The sequence below is a fragment of the Homarus americanus genome, unplaced genomic scaffold (genome assembly GCF_018991925.1).
Source record: "Homarus americanus isolate GMGI-L3 unplaced genomic scaffold, GMGI_Hamer_2.0 scaffold13581, whole genome shotgun sequence".
Taxonomy (NCBI): domain Eukaryota; kingdom Metazoa; phylum Arthropoda; class Malacostraca; order Decapoda; family Nephropidae; genus Homarus; species Homarus americanus.
The window spans coordinates 857,501-879,439 of record NW_024750713.1 but is presented as its reverse complement, the minus strand read 5'-3'; the positions used below and the strand labels follow the sequence as shown (position 1 = coordinate 879,439).

General features: G+C 39.0%; 2 protein-coding genes across 2 annotated transcripts in view; both read left to right on the top strand.

Annotated features, from left to right (window-relative positions):
- Positions 1-18: 18 nt before the first annotated feature.
- On the top strand, positions 19-12,332 carry LOC121854169 (transient receptor potential cation channel subfamily M member 1-like). The gene is made up of 19 exons (XM_042348629.1): positions 19-859; positions 1,405-1,517; positions 2,078-2,197; positions 2,537-2,749; positions 2,911-3,004; positions 3,770-3,881; positions 4,005-4,085; positions 4,350-4,498; positions 4,927-5,073; positions 5,601-5,813; positions 6,271-6,449; positions 6,726-6,873; positions 7,160-7,267; positions 7,921-8,043; positions 8,164-8,359; positions 8,493-8,757; positions 9,495-9,667; positions 10,151-10,283; positions 11,101-12,332. Exons 2-19 carry the CDS (start codon positions 1,417-1,419, stop codon positions 11,459-11,461), a joined length of 2,916 nt encoding a protein of 971 aa, XP_042204563.1. The 5' UTR covers positions 19-859; positions 1,405-1,416; the 3' UTR covers positions 11,462-12,332.
- A 4,585-nt stretch (positions 12,333-16,917) lies between these two features.
- Positions 16,918-21,939, top strand: part of LOC121854161 — a 106,152-nt gene continuing 101,130 nt past the window's right edge. The window contains exon 1 of the mRNA XM_042348598.1: positions 16,918-17,185. Within this exon, the coding sequence (XP_042204532.1) occupies positions 17,176-17,185 (10 nt within the window). The 5' untranslated portion in view covers positions 16,918-17,175. The remainder of the gene's footprint in view (positions 17,186-21,939) is intronic.

Below are 21,939 nucleotides of genomic sequence, written 5' to 3'. Positions count from 1 at the left end.
GAGTACATAGTTGTACAGTATAATGATAATATTAACAGGATGATGTTCATATGTGAGTGATGTCATTTGTTTTTGTTCATCGTAGTGGGAGATGTTTTTAATGTGTATCTTCTTTCTTAAAAACTACTGAATCATCTCACCTTTAATTCTAGATCACTTTATTACTTTGGTCCAATATGTGCGCAGAAAAATCACGATTCTTTTAACTGGTCTTATTATATGGGGTTCTGAGAGCAAACAAACCAAAACTGTACATTTGTGTTCTTGTCATAATTAGATCATATAAGATGAAAGTTATCTCAAATATACCTTGCTCTAGGCCTCACAAGATTTTGTTTACCGAGGTCAGAGGACACATAACTGCCACAGTCCACAAACAGGGGTATAGATATATTAACATATATTTCTGTCATTTTATAAGGGTCAGGCACTTGGACACCTTACTTCTAGGAAAGATTAGAATGTCTACAATTGCACAGTTTATACTACTGAAGAGTAAAGGGCATCTTAATATAAATTTCTAAGCACTTCAAAGGGCTTTACAATACTTGGTTATATGTACAGTATACATCTGGGAGTTAATGGATCGTTGCCCCACTGGAGGTTACAGCCTCAAGTGAGAGAAACTGTCAGTACAGGTAACTATCGGCACCAACTTCTTTGGAGTAACAGTTAAGCATAGAAGAAACTGTCAGCAAATATTGTGACAACACCATATGTGAGCTTTAATTATTGATTTTACGATACTCATTCTCAGGCTGTGAAGTCGACCAACGCCTGGCTACTAACAGATGGGTTAAACAAGGGCATCACCTGTGTAGTGGGACACGCAGTCAACAGAGCTCAGTCTATTATTAAGGTTTGTCTACAGTCCTTATTTGGAGCCAGTTATAGAAGTTAGATAGTTTTCAGATAGCACGAGATGACTCAAGGCATTTATTAATTGCTTTGTGCTTCTTGAGTTGACAGATTGTACATTTGTCTATATCAGGAGATAAGGCTGCCAGACCTCATTAGAATGCTTTCATAAGTAGGCTAATAAGTTTTTTGCTTGTATAGTATTATGAGGAAGTATTTTACACTTTAATACATAACTCAGAGATAAGAGTTTGCTTTTAATAACATCACTACACCTGTACTGAGACTTGTGTAGTTATGATAGTGAACATTACCACAATTGAGACTCATTTGTAATATTAATCCTTATGGAGCACTTTAATATTTGGCGGTACACACACACACACACACACACACACTCACACACACACACACACACACACACACACACACACACGGTTTCAGTAAATTTGTTCATTGTGTGAAGATTTTGTATGTAAGACTAATAATAATTTTGTTATGAAAGAAGTCTTGAGGACATCAAAGTGATACCGAGAGATGTTTCAGGTGGGGGACAGGATGGTGTCACAGATTCATTGCCTGGGAGTGACTCCTTATGGTCTTGTTAAGAATAAATCTCGTCTTGTTAATAAGGACCCTGACCAGTTCCACTCTGTGTTGTAAGTGTTCATACATATTTAAGTTGACTTTGTGCACAGTAGCTAAAACAACTATCTGTACATACTTACCATGGACGATAACTTTGGTATATGAGGGCTGTCACTAGTCACACGTAAAATTTCGGAGCATATCGACCCCCACCTGCACAGATAGTTGTTTTGGCTACTGTACAGTGTTCTTAGTGGACAGATGGCAGTAAAGGAAACACAACTAAGAGATGGAGCTTTATTCCAGTTTCCTTCACTCCCATAATTGTCCTTATGTGTTAAGAGTTTACTTAATTTTTGAAGAGTCCTGTACACACTTACTGCTGCTCATGAGAAACACATGTAGGAAGTGTATTTAATGTTAGTTTTATTAATTTTCTCTGGCTATAGAACTAGAGTAATGTGTAAGTGGGTTTTATTTTTATTGTGAAATATTTATACATAATTTATTTAATTTTTTAACTTATTTTGACTGTATTTATTTATTGTCATGTACTGTATAGTATACATTTTATTTCATAGTTTATTCAGATAGAATGTTTGACTTGATGGTTAAAAAAATCTGTTACTAGATATGAAGTGGATGAAGAGGGTGATGAAGGCCAGCCCACCTGTCTCAATGGTGACCACACTCACTTCCTGCTTGTTGATAATGGCTTCAGGAATGAAAAAGCAAATGCTGATTATTTTTGGTGAGTACAGCCTTCCGACAACTCATATTTTTATTAACAATTACCAAGTAAGTATTTATTGTGTTGAAGTCTCCACGAAACACTTCTTATAGCTAATCATTTAATGGTGAAACAGACAGAAGTACACTAGCTCCATACAGTATCTTCATGGAGGGGTCTGACGAATTTCAAAATGAACACCGTGACTCCTGTTGTCTCGGCAGGGTTGTCAAAATTCTTTGTCCGTTGTCATATTGTTTAAGATAATTTTTGTAAATATAGATTTTTGATTGACTGTACATAACTCTGTCTTTTAAAAATGTGTTTGATCTAGCCAGTGTTTCAACGTTTTTTTATCAGGAAGAATTTGGTGGAAAGTATCCAGAGCAAGACAGAAAATAATGGCTTGAACATCCCTGTGGTAGTGTTGCTTGTGGGCGGTAGCTTGACTGACCTGCAGAAGTGTTACTTGGCGCTCATTGCAGGAATTCCAGTAGTTGTGGTTATGGGTACAGGCAAGGCAGCTGACCTTCTATCCTATGCTAAGACTACACATGGCGAATCCATACATCCGTGAGTCTGTTCCACCTTCTGTCATGTTGTTCTCGAAGTACTTTACTGTAGCTGATGTTTGTAAATGAATGAATCTCTCTAAATGTAAATAATGACTGTGATTCTCAGAAATAGATATATGTAATTAGTCTCATTCATTATCCTTTTTTTTTCACCTGTAGCGGTACACAAATAGACTGCTTATTAGATCAAGGTCAAGATATCTTATCAAAAATGCCCGAATATCTTGGAGATTTGGACGAGAAGCAGCAACAGGTAAGGTTTTATTCATGGCAGTTTTCTTGATACATACTGTACTAGGTTTTTGCTTAGCCATTGTTGAAAAATAATCAATTAATATTTCTGTTTTATTCTTGGATTTATACATTTTGACAAAACTTGAGGTATTGACCATTGGTTCTGAGAGTCCACTACTCCCTTGTAGGAAGATGGTGTATGGTGGAAAAGATAACTTTTAAGAAACCACTGTGTTCATTCCAAACATTTTTCAATCATGTTGGCTCATTAAAGATCAATATTGAAAGAATATCACACATTTTCCATATTCAAAAATGCCATTTGAGCTCAGGAATGAAATAACTTTGTACAGTAATTGTTCACCCCTTCACTTATTCTCACCACTTAAGTAGCTGTGATGAACTTGATCTTTTCTGAATGACAACAATTCGATAGTAATGAAGACAGTCTGGTGGGATAGCATTATGGGTTATTCTAGCAGAGATACTAAAGACCGTTTATTCATTTGTCACAACCATATTAATAATGATAATTGATATTTATTGAATATTATCATCATATACAAGTTTACAATTGGCTAGCAAGTTCAGAGATAATGCTGATGGTACAGTGTATGCAGTTTGGTTTGTGTTAAGTCACTGCTGGTATACATTGTGTGTTTCTTAAGTATTCATAATTTTATAGGAAATTTAAGATATGTATGAAATTAAGAATGAATATTACAGCAACTCCATAAAGTACAGTTTATGTTAAAAAATTCATATTTTTTTTTCTGTTTTGCAGGATTGTCAGAAAGTGGTGCTGAAGTGTTGTCAGCTGGGGAGTAAGATCATAGTGTTTGATATTGACACGGATTCCAGCATGGACGTTTTTATCTGGGAAGCGTTGCTGACGGGTAAGATTGGACGCATTATTTTCTCTCTCTCTCTCTCTCTCTCTCTCTCTCTCTCTCTTTCTCTCTGTGTGTGTGTGTGTGTGTGTGTGTGTGACTTTTATTAATATAAACTTTGTTATCCAGGCAATGCTGCTATGGATGGTAAACTGGAGTTGGCCCTGCAGTGGGACCGAGCTGACATAGCCGAGACGAGGATCTTTCCAAGTGAGTGATCAGGATACCATTACCACTCTCAGACGGCACTTCTTAACCCCTATCTTTCTAATTGTCCGCTTTACTACTTCACGTGATACCCTGTCAAATGCCTTTTCTCCTTCCCTAGCTATTTCTCTTGTAGTTGTCTGGTCTTATATATTACCTCTGTGGCCCTTCACCTTGTATAAACTCAACTCAATTTCTAGATCACTTTCTACAACTGCCATAACCTGAGGAGAAATTACTCGTGTATGTTATCATAGAATTTTGCAGGGTGGAAATGGACAAATGACAACCTTAAGGAGACAATGAGGAGAGCATTGTTTGAAGAGAAGATAGATTTTGTCATGCTGCTGGTGGAGAAAGGATTCATCATGAAGAATTACTTGACAGTTAACACACTCAGTGAATTGTACTCTTATGTAAGTCAGGTGACACGCAAGAGAGGAGTCTTTCTGATCTGAGTCTTGAGTGCCAGGATAAAAGTCACTGTACAGGAAGTATATTATAAGGTTGGCTTTATAAAAATCTGAAGTTACGAGAAAATAAATATTTACTAACGAAATATCCGAAGTTATAAAAAATTTTCACTGTTTTTGTAATTTTTTTTAAAGTAATAATGAAAACATGCTAAAAATAATCACTTTTTTTTTTACTATCAATTTGCTTATTTATTCCACCAACTTTATTATTCTCCAACACTTGAAAATTTATTCCTCATAGTTGAGTGATGTGTCAGAACCATAAACTCCCACCACTGTGCAGTTTGATATTCAGTACAGTACAGTACAGTACCTGGTATCAATCTCCGTGAACTCTTAACTTACCACATGTCCTAATGTTTACACAGAGGCCAAGTTCGCACCTCAACAAACTAGTGAAGTGGAAGGGGACCACCATCACCATCACAGAGATCCACCACCTTCTTAGAAATTTAGGTCTGAAACATTTCAACCAGTGCTATGAGAAACACGCCCCTAAGGAATGGACTTTTGAGGTGAGACAGTTTGGTACATTGGTATTAGAATAGTCTTAATATATTTCTAGTTCTCTGTACTGCATTGTCATAACTCTAAATGTCACTTGGACTGCACAGCATCTACCTATAGCTTGAGGTTAATTTACTGTAATGGACAAGAATGATGAACAGATAAATAAGAATCTAATAATGAGCACATGGAGAAAAAATAAAAAGAGAAATAAGTGAATAATTTATATAGATAATAGATGAATGAATATTAAAAGTGTCATTCTTATTATAATTTTTTTCACCAATAAGTAATTTCTTATTTAGTTGAGCACATGTACATGATCATAATACTGTTCTGTGCTCATGGTTCGATGTCATTAAACAATATTGTGATATCTCAGCTGTGCCTCCTCCTGATTATGTGTTTTACAGGATCATTTAAGGCTGGACATGTCGAGGAACTTTCAAAATAAGCTGTGGAAACTTTTTTTTTTCCTTTGTCAGTTTCTTATGTATATATCAGGTTATTATTAAATATCATTTCATATTTTTAGGATCCTTACCAAGAGTTATTACTATGGGCTGTTATTACTCGACGAGGTGATTTGGCATTTCATCTTTGGGAACAATGTAACTTGCCCTTTAGTGCAGCTGTTATTGCCACGTGTCTCTGTAATGCTATACAGGACAAACTCCATATCAAGGACATTGAAATCAAAAGCGAATACAAAGAGTTAAAAAAAGCCTTTGAAGAAAGAGCAATAAAGGTAAGAAAAGCAAAGTATGTTAATTTATGATTAGCAGTCCTTAAGACAACACCTTAAATAATGTTTTGGTTATTGCATAAATCCTAAACCAACAGTGTGTGAAAAGACATTATTAGCTGCCCAAGTGACTAACACGCCGATCAGTGGCGAGGATAATAAAGTTAAGTAAAGAATGAATGAAAACACAGTAAGTTTCCTTTCTTGGCAGCAGACCTTGGCTCTAAACAATGTTTTTGTTGCTGGGTAAGAGTAGGGAGGAACTTTTGACTGTGAGTGTGCATATAATTTTTTAATAGTGCTTGATAGTTATATCAGTAACCTTTTGCAGTTCAAACATCAATGAGATTAGAAATGCAATGAGATTAAAATAGATGTTACTGCAGCTGTGTCTTACTTCAAACTGTTGTTTTAGTAATGATTCAACTGTGTGTTATAGTTTACCTTATGGTCCTGACAGCTGCTGAATGAGTACTACATTGATGACCAGAAGAGTGCCCTGAGTCTGGTCGAGATGAAGAACCCTGAATGGGGGAACTTACACCCTCTTGATCTGGCCATCTTGGCTCAAGACATGGCTCTCGTCAGTACTCAATGTTGCCAAGCTATTGTTGACCAAAGATGGCAACAGATTGGCAGGTAAGTGTTGTACCGTCAAGGAAACTCAAGAGGGAGGAAAATGAGCAACTTGGCTTAACCACCTTGTGTATCGCCTCCCCTCTCTGCTAAATATAAACTGCCTTCCGTTTGACAGATAGAATACAGTATGAGCAATGTTCACATACAGTACACTAATACAGATAGACTTTCATTTACAGAAGGGTTGCTTATCTAAAAAAATCCATAAATTTAAAAGTAGTTATACATTGAAATGGATTTTCCCATTGACCACATGTACTGTGTATGAAATTCCAGGCGATTTGGGGTACGATCAGTGTATCGCGGACTACTGCTACTACTGCACCTCACCATGATACTCTTCAACCTCAGTTACTCTCTGTCTTACCTCGAGGTCGTGCTTATTGCCTTAGTCTTTTTAGATGGTCTTGAGAAAATTTTTGAGGTGAGTTAGATGAACAAAATATTTTTTTTTATTTTCAACCCTAAATGTTTACTATATTTTAGGGTGTGTAATAAATAGGAAATTAAGAATCAACAGGAATAAAGTCTGATGCTATCATAGGGTGGCCACCTGCTAGTTGATGATAATAATAACAATAATAATAATGATGATAACAGTAATGAGAACAATAATAATGATGATAAGTGATAACAATGATGATAATGATAACTTTTTTTATAATTTAGAAGTGATAAGAAATCCAGTATAATTTGAATTCTTATCTCAGGCCGTGAATGAATTTGCAAAGAGCAGGTCAAGATACAGATGGTGGTTCCACTACGACGTCGTCACTCTGATTGTTTTCATTACGGCCGTCATACTGAGGCTAATTCCGGTACGTGTTGATGTCGGAAGCTTCTTTAGAATTGTTCTCCAATGAAACTTTATCTTCAAATATGCACTTCTGTACTTTCAATCTTTTTTTCATTTGTGTATTTGTTTCTTTACCAAATGCCTAAATTTTTATTCATATTGATAATATATTTAAGGATTTTTTATTTTTTGGGGGTTGTATTTACGATATATTGGTAAATCTTTCAATTGCTGTCTACTGTTTTGGGTTCATGAGTCTGAATCTAGAGGTTTGTAGACCAGCAGAAGAGTCTATAGGAGTTTTGTGGGTGACTGTATAAGTGTGTGGGTCCAAGATACTGTACTAGGCTGGCCATCACCTCACCTGGGTTATTGACACACGTTATAGATAAACATGTGTACGTTGCTCCACAATCACTACAGTGTGTATAAATATAGATATTTTTTGTGGCATGTCTTAGGTAAAGTATGTTTGCTGTTTGGTTTGAAGATAACTATGATATGGGTTCTCCTCTGAGCTGAATAAAATCGTCTGGCATTAACCACCAAAAATATTTAAAGTGGTATTCCCATAGTGAAGGTGTTAGTGGAAATAGTCTACAAATACAAATATTTCTTTGGCTTCTGAAGTGATTACACTAATTAACACAATCTAATTCTCTCCTCTCCATCCAGGAAACCTTTGTCTTTGGCAAGTTCTTCTATGCCCTGTGCGCCATCTTGCTCAGTTGTCGCATGCTTAGGATCTTCTACATCTTTGCAAACTTGGGCCCAAAGATCCTCATCTTTATAAATATGGTATGAAAACTGAAAGAAAAGTACAGTATTGTGTTTTTCCCTATAGTGAATGAACTGTTAATGGCTTAGTTTGATGCCAATAATTTCAATACTTCTGAAGTAAACTTTTCCTCTCTGCAGATGCCAAAGCTGGGGATATTTTTGGTGTTCTTATTAGTTGTTATTCTGGGGTACAGCATCGCCTCCAGAGCTCTCCTGAACCATCCGTGTGACAACAGAATAGCCATCGCCAAGGACCCGGGGGAATTTATCACCAGTCTTGTTTTCCTTCCTTATTGGCAGATGTACGGTGAACTTCTGTTTGATCAACTTGAGAGTAAGTTACTTGTGCCCAGGATTATTGCTTTTAACCTAATTTAAGTACTGTATTATCCTGTATTTATGTATGGTTAAGTTAATGAAGTGTGACATTTAAGGTAACCTCTACTATACTTTCTTTTGATGTGAAGGTAACAGTTGGAGAAGGTGTGACTCCATGACTGAGAGCTCCATCTGGTGGGCTTCATGTAAGATGTGCAATGATACGAACGTTACTGGAATACATAACATTACCGATAAGGGTAACGTTACTGAGGTGTTTAACTTTACTGAGGAGAGTTCTGAGTGCGTGTGCTCAGACTCTTCTCAGTCCGTGATACTGGTGAAGATATTGCTGGCTGTCTACCTCTTCTTCGCTAATGTTCTGCTCCTTAACCTAATCATTGCCATCTTTACGTAAGTTGTAGTTTTAATCTGTCGTTTATGCTTGTGCTTCTTACTTTGAGCATATACGTTATTTACTTTACATTATTTTCACCACCACTCATTTGCCTGTTAGCCACTCGGGCAGTTGAACATGTCACTGTTCCACTCTGTTGGCAATTACTGGACTATGTCATTACTCTTGAAATTTCTTACCATTGTTGCAGCATTATATTGTTTTTAATCCAATTATTTACATGATACTCTTAATTTAGATTACTGATATGTCACACTACAGCACAGTACAGTATTGTTGATTTTAAAAGCTACTTATCATCATTCTCAGTTGCTTGCTTGTATCCTGTGTTTATCCACGTCATAGCGGATTTTATTCTCCATAGAGTCCGTTGAATAGATGTTACACTGTATAGTAATCATCTAGGGTTCTATGACCAAAAAAATGACCCTGTACTTTACAATGTGTCATACTAGTTTTACGGACGTGATATATTGTAAAGATTAACTAAGCTTCTTGAAGGTTAGTAGTAGTGAATGTATGTCGCTATTTGTACTGGATTGTGTCATTTTCCTCACCTTAACAGTCAGCACAGTTTTGTAATATTCTTTTAGGTTAAGTTAGGTTAGATTAAAGTTGGTTGGTTTACATTATGTTTAACCCGAGTGTATGTTTAACCCGAGTATGTGTTTGACCTGCATATGTGCTAGTTATACAGGATATAATACTGTATATATATATTGCGATCTTCCAGGAATGTGTTCGACAGTATTCAACAAAAGAGCATCGAGTACTGGAATTTTGAGATGTGCAGCCTGGCCCAGGAATATGAGAGCAAGCCAGTGTTACCACCACCTGTTGCACCCTTTATCTACCTGTGGCGGTGGATGAGGAAGGCAATGCGTACCAAAGACAAGCGGAAAATGGGTAGGACACGTTCAGAATTGTTCAGTAAAGAGTAAAACAGTACAGTATTATGTTAGTTAAAGATGAGCAAATGTTTAATATTTATCTATTCTTTATAGAAAATGTTATTGTTTGTCATTCTGAATATTTGTCACAACTTCTTTGTAGTCAATTATCATGTTTTTCTCTTATTACTGATAAAATTTGCTCCTTGTGATAAATTACTACAAGTATTTCAAATTAGTCAACTTGTTTGTCAGCTCTTGTCAACACAGATCAAATACTGGTTCAAGTCTCAGTCATTGAGGTTAACCTCCAACTGCCATACTGGGAAATGGCATCATGGTGAAGGTCCCCAGAGGATAGCACATTAACAAGAGTCATCCGGCTACAAACTCTCACCTAGAAAATAGGATTTCAGAGTCAAGCCTCAACTGTATTTATTTGCCATTTTATTTTGTTTTATTGTGTAATGCTTTTGAAGTTCAACTATCTTGTCTACAGAGCCAGACATAAGCTACAGTGAAACGAGTGCGATGCTGAGTATGTTTGAGCGGCAAGTTCGAAACTACGGATCAAGGAGTCTTGCCAAGCCAGAAGATGATACCATTGAGACACTGAACAAGATTAACAGAATGTGAGTTTACTGTGATGTTAATGTACCTTTGGTCATGCAGTTAATGTAGACACTCTCCGGGTTACACAACACTCGGTTTACACAATGACTCCCGTAAGTCCAACTATAAAAATTTTCAGGTTGTACAAGAGTTTCTGTTATTATGGAAGGTAACTATTACAGCATAACTACACTATTTGTGGAGGATTATGCGTGAGGTGGCTGAGTGCATCCCCTTGTGAGACACCATCTGTGATTCAGTACAGGGCACAGTACATGTTTACTTTGTGGAAGGATCATTTTAGCTTTACAGAAAATTCAGCTTACAGATAGGGTCTAGGAACGGAACCTTCCCGTAAACCAGGGAGTGTCTGTATGCTATTGCCTGTTCCTATATTATTGATAGAGTAAGCCCTTACAACTTTGGATTATAGTTAGTTGAGCAAGAATGCCAATCTTATAATGTGATGAATCCAAAATTAAGTGACGGTGGTATAGTGGTAATGTGCATATCTCAATATGTCAAGGGTTTGACCCCGGGATACACATGAGAAGGGTGTTTATCCAGTGTGACCCTCACTACCAAACATCACAGGTCTTCTGGACCAACTGCCCTAATGGCTAGTAAGCTGATAAGTACGTATTGAAAAAGTTAAGAAGTTGAACTATGGACACTGTGTTGACCAAGTGCTATGACAAAATGAATGTTTTTTATTACTAATATATAATACTCGTGGCATGACCTGGTGGAAGTGTGTGCATTAAACATACCAGTACTTAAGTTTTTTATTTTTCATCATTCTATTTTTTTTATCAATTTTTTTATTTCTCTCTCTAGGATTGGTGAATGGTCTGCCTGGTTTGAAAAGAACAGCTGTGCCATGAGCCGAGAAAGTGATGGCGGCGATTTCGATAAATTGAAGCAAATCTCGGACACGACCGCCAAGACACACGAGAATCTTATGCGTCTGTCCACCAGGCTAGACTTGCTTCAGGTCAACCTCCGGGACTCTCAAGCCAGACTGGAATATTCACTGGAAACACAGGGCGACATGATGAACATATTGAAGAACAATCAGGAAAACTTGATGGAGCATGTAAAAGCCAACCAGGAAAATATGACCAAATCCATAAAAGAGATGGAACAGAGAATAACAGAGACAGTGAAAAGTATGTACTCTCCACATACAGACACTTGAACCTACTACAGTACAGTACTACATATAAGGAGTAACAGGTAAGCTCTAATGGGGGGTTATGGTGTCCTGGGTTGGGGGAGAATTTAACCGATTTATTTTTAAAGTTCATTTGTAATTTAGGACTTAAACTCCACTATCTTGGTATGGGTGTGTGGCGGTGATAACACTAACCTGCTGGAGCGCATTACCCCACAAAAATGATGTATGCATATTGAAGACTTGGATGTTTGTGCACAAGAAAAATATAATTATTGAAGTTATGATGTCTTAGTTTTGTTTATAGAATAAGTATTGTTGAATTATTATATGTGGGCTGAGAACATTTATAGGTGATACTGTAGTGTACAGTCAGGTGTAGGGGAGATGAAGTTACAGCCAGTATTAAGTGATGAATGTGGGGGAGTTTTGTAATGGTGTACAGTATAAGTAATCAGTCTCAAAATATTATGAATGCGTCAAAAAGTGGGATGTAAGAGGTGGATGATTGTGATTGAGGAGTGTGAATAATGAAGAGGCATCATAATTTTTTTTTTATTTCTTCATCAATGTCATTTATTCATCGAACCATGATTTCTGGTGGAGAATATGACAGCTCTAGTTTTTGAAGCTTGAATTCTGTTTTCCGACATTTTAGGATACCCTGTATTAATTATCAGAATTAGTGTGGTCGATATACTGTTGTCCCCTATGTCAGTCTTACAGCCGGTGTGTTTGCTGGTATTAGGAGGAATAGACAGTTGATTTCACCACTGGATGCTGCCAGACTGACACATTCCTCTTGGCTTAAAAAGTCTGCAACTTTCATGCTGCCACTCTTCACACAAATTACACATGGCATCAAAACTTGTTTTTTTATATAAACACACACAAATAGGTGTATATATATATATATATATATATATATATATATATATATATATATATATATATATATATATATATATATATATATATATATATATATATATATATATATATACACACCTTGGTTTGTACTTCTCTTTAGTCTGTACTCACCCCTGAAGATGTGAATTACACGAAAGCGCTTGGGAACTTCGTGTCTTCTTCTTTCCTTGTGGTTATCAGCATATACCTAGATCACGCGCACCTACAGTGATTTAATTCAATCAGTGCCAGTGCATGTCCAGTACTTGCCAACAGTACATAACGAAGAGGATAAAGAAAAGAAGCTTACTTTATAAGCCATGCTTCAATCTTATCCTCTGAAGGTGGACCTGAAAGGACAAGTACTCCAGTTACATGTGTGTACATTATTCATAAGAATAAAATGAAGAATTGAACATTGTTGTAAAAGAACAAACAATAATGTGAATAAATATAAAGTTTGGACAATATACAAATGATTGATTCAAGAAAAGGTATAAACTATAATTAGACAAGATTTGTTTTAAGAAAATGATATTTGATCACCTCTTAAGCTCCCTCGTATACGTGTATTTATTTCAACATGTTTTAAGTTCATAAGAAAACTTGTTATAATTTTAAAACTTAAGATAAACATTTTGGATAATACTAAATAGCAGGGTTTAATAAAAGAATATCTAGCAGACACAGTACACACATATACAGGGTGGTCTGTAAATACCTCTCATAACTCAGGCGGTGCATGCCTGAGACATAAATAAAGGTAATTTACTGAATGACCAAATTGTCAATTCTCAATAGTTTCAGAATTACAGCACATGGCAGGTTTGATAGGAATGTGATGAAACCTACAGTTGTCTGATATAAATCCCCTTGATTTCTACCTGTGGGGTCACATAATAAGCTAGGTTTATGTTATAGAGGTCCGCAAACCGTGAGGAATTGTGGCTCCGAGTACAGGACAGTGTGACAAAAATTCTCAACACCCCGGGGGTCACTGAACGTGTGTGACACTCACTAGTGCGACGGACTGACCCCTACATTGATGGTTCAGTTCTGCGTACCAGAAAAAAATAAAAAATAAATTACGTCACAGATTGGCGATCACTGTGTAGCTTATAACATGCGAGTAATGTTATGGATCCTGAGTATGGTAAGTCCTTGCGCTTGTTATTCTATATTACCCTCAAGAAGCTGCCGCACCTGGTGGGTTAATTAACTTGGAAACAACAGGTGATGATTCAAGAACACTTACTATGGCAGACTTTCCTCACGTTGTTAATCTTTTCCCTTACCACTTGGGCGACCGCTAGGCCATCCTTCACCGCAATTCGAAAATCATTCATTATATCTGAAAAGGAAACAAATGAAATGTCGCTCGCGGACAGAATGGCTTACTTGGAGGCACCCTGGAGGAAGGTGGCCACAGAAGTAAAGGTGACTCCTAGAGTAAAGTAGTAGTCGTTAGTAATTTGGTCCGTCAGTATTCAAATGGGAAACACACCTGCAATTACTAGTTCACGTCATTCATTACAAGTGAAAGAACTATAACTTGGTAATAAATAACTAACAATGTACTAAGTAGCTCACAATATCAATTCCTGACACTTAAAATAATAATTGACATCATTAATAATACAAAGATTTATCCAATTCCTCCACAAATTAATGAAACTCTTAAGCAGTAACAGTACCACAGCTGGAGTATCACAGGTATGTTGCAAAGAAACCAAATAGCACTTTACCTGCACAGCATTTGGCAGAATCTGGGATGACTTTACTTAGTCACACCTCTTAATAGATGTAATTTCAATATGTACTAAGATATGGGAAGCATTTGTGTACTAGTTGTAGTATATTATTATTTAAACGAAACTCAACTAAATAGCTGTGCACTGTGCTGTGGTTTACCTCGTTGGCTCCCTCGCTCGTTCAGTGTTTCATTTTTTCGTTATTCTATTTTTATTTACCATTTTAGTTTTCCTCGATGTTTTTTGGTGCCACTATGTGCTGCCTGTTAAGTGGTCCTAGCCACACTGTTGATATTCCTATGAATGGTGGATCACATACACACACAATATCCTTTCTTTATACCTATTATGATGCCAGCTTTGTTTCTGTGTTATGCCCAAACACTCTAATGCCTGTTGTTTCCTTCAAGGGTGCGCTATTATTTCACTTAATTTATTTTATTTGATAGATTCCTCAACAATCATCACTGGTATTGCTATAGACTGCCGATCAGTGGCGAAAAGGTTAAAACAAAAGTAAAAAGTAAATAAAGTAGAATTATTGAGAAGTTACCCATGTAAGAAAACGTACCCATAAGGTACGTTTTCTATATGTGTTCTCTTACAGCGTAGGCTAAACTAATTTTATCAGACTTACCACCACCATTATTTTACACTATTTGTGTAATCAAGTCTTCATATATTTACGTCTCAATTAATCTGATACCAAAATGGGAAATAAATAAATGTACTGTATGATAAATTATGCAGAATATAAGTTTTCAACTTTTAGGTGTTATTCTCAGTCAAGAGTTATGCTATATATATGACTCGACCAGTAAGGGTGTCTGTCATTCTCTCATAGCGTGTGTGGCTGGGTGTTATGAGTGAAGGGGAGGAGGTGTGGTAGTGGTGAGGCTGGCTTGAGAACACCCTTACCTCACCACCACCGCCTTCTTCTCCTCGATGTGGTTGACATCAGCTGGTCACGACGTGGTCTTTAGGCATATCTCATTACAAGTGGCTGGGACGTGCTGCTGTAGGTTATAATGATGGTAATAATAATAGGTTGTGTTAGGTTAATGTTAGGTTTAGTTAGTGTTAGGTTTGGTTAGTGTTAGGTTTGGTTAGTGTTAAATTTGCTTAGTGTTAGGCTGGTTTGGTTAAATTAGGATAACTGAACAACACGAGGAGATAATTATACAATGGCTGACCTGTTATAACGCGTCGTGGAAGCGTAAATAACGTTCTATACTGTAGTTAAAATCACATTGCATCGCCCACTTCCTGATTTATACTGAGAATGATTGAACACGACGCAAAATTGTAAAGAGGTTTTCAAGATTTTTGCTATTAATCTTTGTCAGGGTGTTAAGAAACGTGTACAGTGGAATTGGATCACGTATACTAAAACAACTGTAAGTACATCCTCTAGTTATCAAAAGGTTTCAATTCTATTTCTTTTAGCCGTTAGAATTCAGCATTTATATGTGTGTGTGTGTGTGTGTGTGTGTGTGTGTGTATGGGGGGGTGATGATGAACGGGATACACCAACTTGTTCTCCTTTGAAGTGTTTCTTGCAGGTACAGTCACCCGCAAAAGTCATTCATGTTGCCTCTCCTTCTGAACCACGAAGCCCCGAGAGATTCAAACTCGTGAACCCGAAGCAGTAGACTGATACATTTTTCTGCCCATAAATGCTTTTGATTCACAAGTCTGAATCTCTCGGGGGTTCGTGGTTCAGAAGAGGCGACAGGACTTGTGTGGGTGACCTTCGTGGTGTTAATTTTATTCTCAAACGCTTATTATTTCTCACTTCTTACAATTGATGATTAATATTTATAGAACGAAAATTATACTCAATGTGAATTTTTTTAGGTCTGTCAAACAAAATCCTTAAGGAAAACACAATCGGTCATTGGAATCACAGCCGACGGTCTTTTGTATTACCGCTCATATGATGAATATGGATGGCACAATAAACTAGCTGTTCACGGCAATATTTAATCCCTCACTTAGTATTAACAACCCAGTGTAGCTGAACCATCACAGACCGACACATCGATACGTTCAGCTGTCAAATAGGTACAGCGCGATCGAGGTAAGCTCAGTGTTGGTAGCGACTCACACCAGGCGTTTATATACAAGTACTGAGGATCCTTGGCTGGTCTCTGGAGCTCCACGTGCCTCTAAACTCTGCTTGTTTCTGTGGTCTTCGTCTTTCTCACGTTTAGGAAGGCTGAAGGCAGCATTTCCCATGAAGTGTTGTATAATATTTAATATACACCCATCTGATTACTGTCTTAGTCACGACCGTCTGATTAACGATAAAATGGGCATAAATAATTGACGATGAGAGGAGTTAGCTGCGTCAGTTTGGTCCTTAACTAGGTGATCCAGGTCGTGACTTTGTGCTCTGTTCTCCTGAGCTATAACAGCCAATTAACGACACAAAGATCCTATGGGAGAACCACTCCGCCAATGGGGATGCTTCATTGTATCGACGTCACCGAACACCTGCGCTCCACTACCAATGAGACATGAGAGCCACGATGACGACGTACAATGCCTGAATAACGCAGCCAATGAAAATCTTGGTGAGGTTTCGTCATCGTTCTGGTAACCAACCGCAGATAATGCAATTTTTCCATATCACCGTTCAAAACCAAAACAAAAAGGCCTCGGTGACGTCATGGTCACTCGGCCATTCCCCGGCGGAGCGGCTGATGACGGCATCGAGGGAACGTTCGCTGAGCCAATGAGCGCCGGAGAAGAGTATGACGTAGCCCGTGACTTTTGACACAAGGCGAAACGTGGGACCCAGTCGGAGTGAGATGAAATTAACAGCGCTCAGTGTAAGCCTGGGTTACCTGTCCCATGGTTGTGTGTGTGGTGCGCTCTGCTCCGCTCGTGTGAAGACTTGTGCCGCGCCGCGCTGCTCTCTCAGTGTTGTGTCTCACTAGTGCTTTATTAACTTGTGGTGGTAATGTGTGAGCGAGGTGATACGCCAGTGTGAGGAGCCGCCAGAGGTTGTGTGGCGCGGTGCTGGGGGAATAACTTGACGTATTAACCAGAGGAGTCAACGACAAGCGGTCAACCATGTTAGACGGTAAGCCTTATATACCCTCTTACCCCCTGCCAGGTCCTGAGGGCACGTGATAACCTGCACTAATTCCCTGGCGCTGGGGGCTTAATCACCTCACGTTAGGCCTAGAAGTGTGGGTGTGTGTGATGATGTTAGCGAGGTGGTGTTTGTGTTGCGTTGCGTTGTGTTGTTGTGTTTGTCCTGCTGTGTTAAACTGTGTTATGTTCTGAGCAGTAAAAAAACACACACACACACACACACACATCTTAGTGACCTCACTGAGTAAGGACGTGTCTCCTGGCGCCCAGCAGCAGCCAAGGTCATCACGTCGACCTGTAGTTACTTAAGGTAGTTCAGCACTTTTACGGCCAGTGCAAGCCCCAGCAGTCACAGTGGGTGCCCATCCTCTCCAGCTGGTGCAGTCTGCCAAACTCCTGGGTGTAACTATAGACAACAAACTTGACTGGAAGGCAGCCTCGTACCGTCTCTACATGCTACGAAGACCTAGGTCACTTGGGACACCCACGCCAGAGCTGAGGACCATCTACAACGCCTTTATTCTCCCCAAACTAACGTATGCGTCACCAGCCTGGTCGTGTTCTCTCAACTCCACCCAACAACGTCAGCTAGAGAAGGTACAGAAAAGGGCCTGCAGAATCATGCTCGGCGCAGAATACAACGGCTACACCAACGCTCTCTCCACCCTGGAAATGCCATCCCTCAGTGACCTCCACCACCAAGCACTGGAAAGGTTTGGCCGTGGACTACTGCACCACCCTCGCCATCGCCACCTCCTGCCACCTGCAGGCCGCCACTATAACAAAATACAGCCCATAAGAGCCCGCACCGATAGATATAAGAACAGCACCATCCCATCTATTGTTAAAATAATAAACAACTCCTGATTTATGTACTGTACAGCCCTGTAAATGTGTTCAATGCATATTATATCATTATGTCTAAATCAAATGTAAGTCTGTATATTTTCAGCCACCGGCTGCAACTCTATTAATAAACCGTTTATTATAATTATTATTATTATTATTATTATTATTATATGATAAGTTCACAAGTTCAGGTTACGAGTGTTAGGAATAATTATCATCCTATTAAACCTTAAAACACAATTGTCTATTTTATTGGAGGTGTTATCGGTTTTCAGTCCGGTATTACTATTGTATGTATAAAGAAGATTAGCTTGGGTAAGTTTTGGTTAGGTTAGTTTTACTTGGGTTAGATTTATTTTGGTTTAAGTTAGGTTAGTATTCACTGGTACTTTCACGTTTTTTTATTTTATTCGTTGCTGTCTTCGCGTTTGTTCGAAGTAGATTACACACGCACACACCTCACTACCCCTTTGCCCATCAGCCTGTCCTGTGTCAGGGGTTAGGAAAAACAGCGTGGGAGCCGAGGAGTCCCCCTGAAGAACACCACTACCACCTCGGCCTTGACTTCCCGACCCTCTGTGGCAGGACGTGGGCAGGGAAAACTGTCCTAATTGTGTGAATTCTCGTTCCTGTGTCCTGGTTCTAGTCTATATACTCACACAGTGGTAAATATAAATAGGATTCCTCCTTTACTGAGACTGGATAGACCAACCGCTTGGGGGAGGGGGCGAATCTTCAGGTGAATTAAGCTTGGGGCGAATCTTCAGGTGAATTAAGCTTGGGGCGAATCTTCAGGTGAAATAAGCTTGGGGAGACTCTTCAGGTGAATTAAGTTGGGGGCGAATCTTCAGGTGAAATAAGCTTGGGGTAAGAACCGGGTGAAATAAGCTTGGGGACGAATCTTTAGGTAGAATAAGCTGGGTGGGGCTAATCTTCAGGTGACCCAACGTAACGAAGTCATATTTTCCATCTACATGTTTTGAATAGTTGTTATATGTTGCACTGTGTTGACCATGTAGGCTGAAGTTGCAAAGCTGTGAGTTGCAAGAGACTTACTAACTAACACTCGTGCTTAATGATCCTTGTAATTAAGGCAATCAAGTCTAAGGTCAAGTCAACCATGATAACAATAGCCCAGTCGCATACGGTCACAAGTAGGACTCTTACGTACATACAGAAATAACTACATACGTACACATGATGGGATATGTATACACAAGAATATGTATAAGTTCTGCAAGTCCACACACACACACACATATATAGAACGGGTAGGTGTGGGTGAGACATGGGTGGAGGCAGAGCCGTAGAATCTACGGCTCTGGGTAGAGGTGGGACACACACACACACCGACCAGGTATACGCATCAACCTCTCCTAATCACCACACTCGTACGCCAGACAGCGGGGTGGCCCAAGTTATCGTAAATAGCTCGACCAATGAACTCTCTAGATCCGTGAAGAAAGGAACGAATAACGAAAGTAATTGGTAGTGAATATATCCAACTTCTGTACCACATAATTCGCCTGTGGTCTGAAATTTCACCCTTAAGTGATACTCTGGTGATTGTTTGACTGTAGCGAAGTGGATGGACTGTCTCACACGGGAAATGAACAGGCAAATCACCGCGAAATTACATTAACTGTATTACGTTATTTTTCCTAACTCCTTCTGAATGACAAAATCACACCCTGTACAAGTGAAATAACACAGATTATGTAGATATTTCACGTATAAAATCGGACTTATGTGTAAAATCTGGATGTAGGATTTTTATTATAACGAAGTAGAATCAATAACGTTCAGCCAGTAGGTAATGGATGAGAACAGTGATCATGTGTAAAGTTATTCCATGTTTATGTTATGTTGTCTGTGCCTTGAGTCTTATAGCTCCGATCACTATAAGTCTTTCTCTTCACTACACAACAACACCCAGAGTCTTTGAGCAGAGGAGGTCGACTAAGGGAAGTTCTTGGCGCTGTAGAGGTTGAGTAAAGAATTCCTCTGAGTATGGGAGGTCTAATAAGGAGGTTTTTGAGCAGAGGAGGTCGATTAAGATAGGTCCTTGAGTATTGGAGGTCGAGTAAGATAGGTCCTTGAGTATTGGAGGTCGAGTAAGATAGGTCCTTGAGTATTGGAGGTCGAGTAAGATAGGTCCTTGAGTATTGGAGGTCGAGTAAGATAGGTCCTTGAGTATTGGAGGTCGAGTAAGATAGGTCCTTGTGTATTGGAGGTCGAGTAAGATAGGTCCTTGAGTATTGGAGGTCGAGGAATGAAAATCCTCTTGAGGGAAGAACATCGAACTGGGGAAGGCGGGGAATAGATCCTTTTATGTGAAGGAAAGGCTCTGGAGTCCTACGAGTGTGGAGGTTCTAGAGGGTCCTTCGTCTGGACTGGTATAGGAGGCCACGGTGAGGGACTCCTGGCTGGCCTTACTGAAATTCACTGTCCTAGGTGTTAAGTGTGTTGTGAAGTCCATGCATGCACTTCCTGGGTCTAGATAACTGGTGCGGTGGTGGTTGAGGTCTGCCTGCCTGGGTCAAAATTTTACTCCGATATCGTGAAATTGTTTCCTCCGATTGTGTTAATATGAAGCTATTGCGTGTGTATGTATGTGTGGGGGTGAGTGTATGTTGTCTGTGTGCGTGTGTGTGGGGTGTGTTGGGGGAGCATGTGTGTTTGTACGTGTGTATCTGTATGCGTGTGTGTAATTCGGCGTGAGATTGTTCCGTTTGTTACCGAAAAAAAAGTAATTCCTTTTTTCTTTTCTTTTATTCATCGAGAGGTTCAATGTTGATGGGAAGATCAACTGTATACATCAGCGCAAATAACAACTATTGACTATGTATATCGTCCGTCCTCCCGAATTTGCGGTGCAGGGTTCCCACACTAGTCTAAGATGGTCAACAATTTGGGTCTACCGCCTCTTATTTAATCGAGAAAACTCCAGACTTCGTAAAAGACGTAAACGAAGTCGATATTTTTTATACCTAGAGTCTTATATATTTCTAATACCACCAGGAATATTATCAGAAAATAATAAAGGGAATATTTGACGATTCACCCTGGACGGAAACTTAACCGGAATAAATGATAATGATATGGAATAAATCTAAAGGATAATTTAATAATGGCACGAAGGAACACTCATAAGGCTGTGACCCTCTTGTACTTCCTGCCACCAGAGGTCATAACCAGGCGAAGGAAGTGGGAAGGAAACATACATAAGAAATAGATCAAGAGAGATAACGAGGAGGAATAAGAGCGAGAGAGATAAAGAGGAGTTAATGAATTGATCGAAATAAAAAAGGCTAAGCAATGAGAAAAACAAAAGAATGAGAATGAAAATAAGATAAATATAAACAGAGACTTGGATTTAAATGACGCTGATGAACATTGAAAAACACGATTTAATTCTCGAAAGGAAATGAAGAATCCTATTAGTTGACTACACTACCGGAAGTTCTGTGATGTACCTGTGTGTGTGTAACGTCAAGGGGATGGTGGGGACTATACAGAGTAAGATGACGTAACTACACACACACACACACATTGCCAAACAGCCCAACTATCCTTCCCTTCTCCCCACCCCTCCTCTCCCCTCCTCCCGATCGCCAGTGGTGAGGAGAGTGATCTACCCTCGTGAGTGAGAGAGAGAGAGAGACTTTTGCCAGGAAACTGTGGCTGATGTTATTGTTTCCGTCGTGGTCAACTTGAGTCACTCCCCCCCCCCTCCCTCTACCACACCACCTCATCATCACTACACTACCATGCCACCATACCACAGTACCACCTCACCACCACCACCACCACAGTCTCATTACACATTAATTTTGTTCCTGTAAACGTGAGAACACAGGATGGAAGTATTGTTTAGTTATGGGAGACTGT

Excerpts from the sequence above, each read along its gene's own strand:
- LOC121854169 (XM_042348629.1), top strand. The coding sequence starts at position 1,417 with ATGGTGTCACAGATTCATTGCCTGGGAGTGACTCCTTATGGTCTTGTT. Across the intron at positions 1,518-2,077 it reads GACCAGTTCCACTCTGTGTT|ATATGAAGTGGATGAAGAGG; the intron begins GTAAGTGTTCAT and ends ATCTGTTACTAG. Across the intron at positions 3,882-4,004 it reads CTGGGAAGCGTTGCTGACGG|GCAATGCTGCTATGGATGGT; the intron begins GTAAGATTGGAC and ends TTTGTTATCCAG.